The 2,908-nt window shown below is 44.4% G+C and overlaps 1 protein-coding gene across 2 annotated transcripts in view; it reads right to left on the bottom strand.

Moving 5' to 3' along the window:
* LOC109475669 (alcohol dehydrogenase-like) overlaps positions 1–1,270 on the bottom strand; it is a 6,899-nt gene extending 5,629 nt beyond the window's left edge. The window contains exon 1 of one of the 2 annotated variants that reach the window (XM_019776433.1): positions 902–1,270. In XM_019776433.1, coding sequence (XP_019631992.1) covers positions 902–997 — 96 coding nt within the window. In that variant the 5' untranslated portion in view covers positions 998–1,270. Of the gene's footprint in view, positions 1–447; positions 825–901 lie in introns of those variants that run through there. The other variant, XM_019776434.1, reaches the window with a different exon arrangement.
* Between the last annotated feature and the right edge of the window lie 1,638 nt (positions 1,271–2,908).

Raw genomic sequence — 2,908 nt, 5'->3', positions numbered from 1 at the left:
AAGCGGCTTCATTGCTTCATTGCCTTTGAGTTTGGAACAGCGATAGCTTTCCTTACAGCCTTGGACTTTGGTTCTAGACGTAACGTTATACACCGCTGCGACAAGGTAAAGACGCCATCCGCGAGGTGGCATACCAACGTTGCAATGGCTGACCGGTACACTGGTATCAATTTTGGCACAATCTAGTCCAATTTCAAAACCATCATAGAAGAACTTTATTGCACGTACATGGTACAATGTGGCAACAACTATTGAACTATTGAAAACATACTTAGATATCCTAATTACTAAAACAATACGGGCTTTGATATGGTGTTACAATCGAGTGGGGCTAATCATGAATTTATGGAGTCCGAATCCGAAGTAGGTTTGATGTATAATATTTATAAATGTTTCTTCCAATATCGCCATGGCTCAGTGGTTATGAAAAAGTTAATCGTCACCTACAATTATGGCGCGCTCGGAACTCGCTGATCGGCTTCACCTAGTTATCGCCCGGTGCCTTCGGCAGCCACCGGTTCGAACCCGATTTCGGGTGATTTGGGCACCCGCCAGAGCTTGTCTTCACTCCAAAAAAACTCCTGGATCTACCGCCTATGCGCCAACCAACACAAAGGCAATAGTTTTGACGTAGAACTATTAGTTGCTGTGTTTTAGACGGTCTGGAATCCTCATGATTTAACGTAATTCGTAATCAGCTCTGAGAATTTAACGTAATTCGTAATCGGCGGCAAAAATTTGGCGTAATTCGTAAATAATAATTGCAGGCAGTACTGTCCGATTTTGCAGCGACCCCTTCTTACAAGGGACATCTCGAAGCGGACCGGACGCGGCGTGTCGACGTCTGAACTTTGATATTCTCAGCCGGGACCAGAGATCGCGCAGCAGGGAAGGGACGCACCTTCACCACTGCTCCCCCCGCCGGCGGTTCTGGGATAGGTTCTTCCACCATCTCCAGTGGCTCGTTGAAGGCCACAAGTTTCACACTGCGCCTCATCTTAACGCTTAGCTTGTCTTTTCCCTGTCTCTTTGTAGACTTCTGAACTCCGGGGGGCGTGGCGTAGGCGTCGGTGTCCTCCCAGACTGATCCAAGAACGGCAATATTCGTACAACTGACCTTCGGCGCCTAGCCAACCTTTGACTCACTATGGTAAACACACAATACTATATGCGTCTGCACGCCTTTGCGTTTCAGGCAGTCAAATCCACAAAGTCTTACTATTTAAACAGGGGGCGAGCCGGACCTGTCCGTCGGTGGGCATTTGTTACCTAGCTCAGCAAGGAGGTAAACTATTAACCATGTTAATATGCAAACAGTATACACAAGGGGCTATTTGTTTGCAGATATAGGCCGGACAAGACAAGAAATTGAATTTAATCACCCATTGCATGAACCTCGTTCATGATCACGTCACGTGATATTCAAATTTGACTTTGACTTTATTCAAATATTTCATTCAGACCACGTTCACCTAGCCTGGATCACCAGCTTACTAAATTGCGCCCCTAGCGACCCGCCCGACTGACGACCTGTTTATTAGCGTGAGATTGTGTAACACGGTAGGTTCAGAACAGACGGTACAAAAACAGAACAAAGTTCCGCTACTGTACCACAGAACTTGAGCTGCTAGAAGGCCCAAAGTCGACACTGACCTCGTCTGCTAAAGTCTACGGCAACACAAACAAACAAACAAACAAACAAACAAACAAACACACAAATACACAAATGTATATAGACTTACTTATGAACTTTCTTGGACTGGAACACCGAAGACAATACCTCATGTGAAGCTCCCCTTCACGCAGGTAAAAATAACCCCCTTTACAAGGTACTAGTATATATATAAGTGTTCAAAGCAGTAAAGGTCGCAGTTTCTTCTTCTGAAGTTTGCCGCTATGATTACTCGTACCGTAAATTGTACACAAATCTCCAAGCCCACTTTTCGCTCTTCACAGACCACGTGAGAAAATCGAGCAAGGATATCAAATGAGTGGCGCAGGTGCTCATCACACACGTAGCAGAATCCTGGGCTGTGTTCGGGAAACCAGTCACTGTTGGTTGCTCAAGGAAAGCCGCATGGAGCGCTGATTCGTAAAGATTTCCATTATTGGATGAAACGAATCGGACCCTTCTTGACTTTCAGGTCGTTGATTACCATATTTACGTTTTTCAATCATATAGAATAATGTTATAATGTACAACATTATTTGATGAAACGTATCGGGCTCTTGGTGATTTTCAGAACGTTTATTACTACATTTACGTTTGTCGATCATATGGAATAATGTCATAATGCGCAAAAGTCATAAATCAGTAAAGCAGACTAGCAGGAAGTTACTCTACAACGACGGACAATGGAAGTTGGCTTTGAGGTGTGCGCAAAATGACATCGCCAGTTCTTCTCACTGATAAACTCGCGAGAAAATGAAAAAGATGCATGAGGAGGTTTCCGGACAACATGTGGCGTCTAGGAATGAAGCGACGTCGGATGATGGCGTAGTGTGACTTTAGTGGATCCTTTCTTTCTTGTACTGATTGACCGTTTGGTGCGTTTATAGTGGAAGACCGTACTTTACTTCTGTCGTGGCAATGAATTTATTTATCAAATGTGTAATCACCATCTGACTAAAAATCTTATTCTAACGCTACTGTTAATTTACTTTTTCCCTTTCTTTCCTCATCACAACATATTAGTTGACATCCTCTGGATATCATCCATAGCCCATCTCTACTCGCCCAAGGACATGCCAATAAGACAAAAACAGGCAGAGCTGACATAAAGAGCGGCGCACGTGACGTTACGTGATTCCCACCTGCCTGCTGAGCTGAACGTGATTCTCACCTGAGTGAAAGTTCCATTCCACTCCGTCACGCCCCTTTAAATCACAGTTTAAAGGTCACCACACA

This window comes from Branchiostoma belcheri, unplaced genomic scaffold (genome assembly GCF_001625305.1).
Source record: "Branchiostoma belcheri isolate BF01 breed outbred unplaced genomic scaffold, Haploidv18h27 scaffold34, whole genome shotgun sequence".
Classification (NCBI taxonomy): domain Eukaryota; kingdom Metazoa; phylum Chordata; class Leptocardii; order Amphioxiformes; family Branchiostomatidae; genus Branchiostoma; species Branchiostoma belcheri.
The sequence above is the reverse complement of the archived record's forward strand: the minus strand, read 5'-3'. Positions and strand labels throughout refer to the sequence as shown.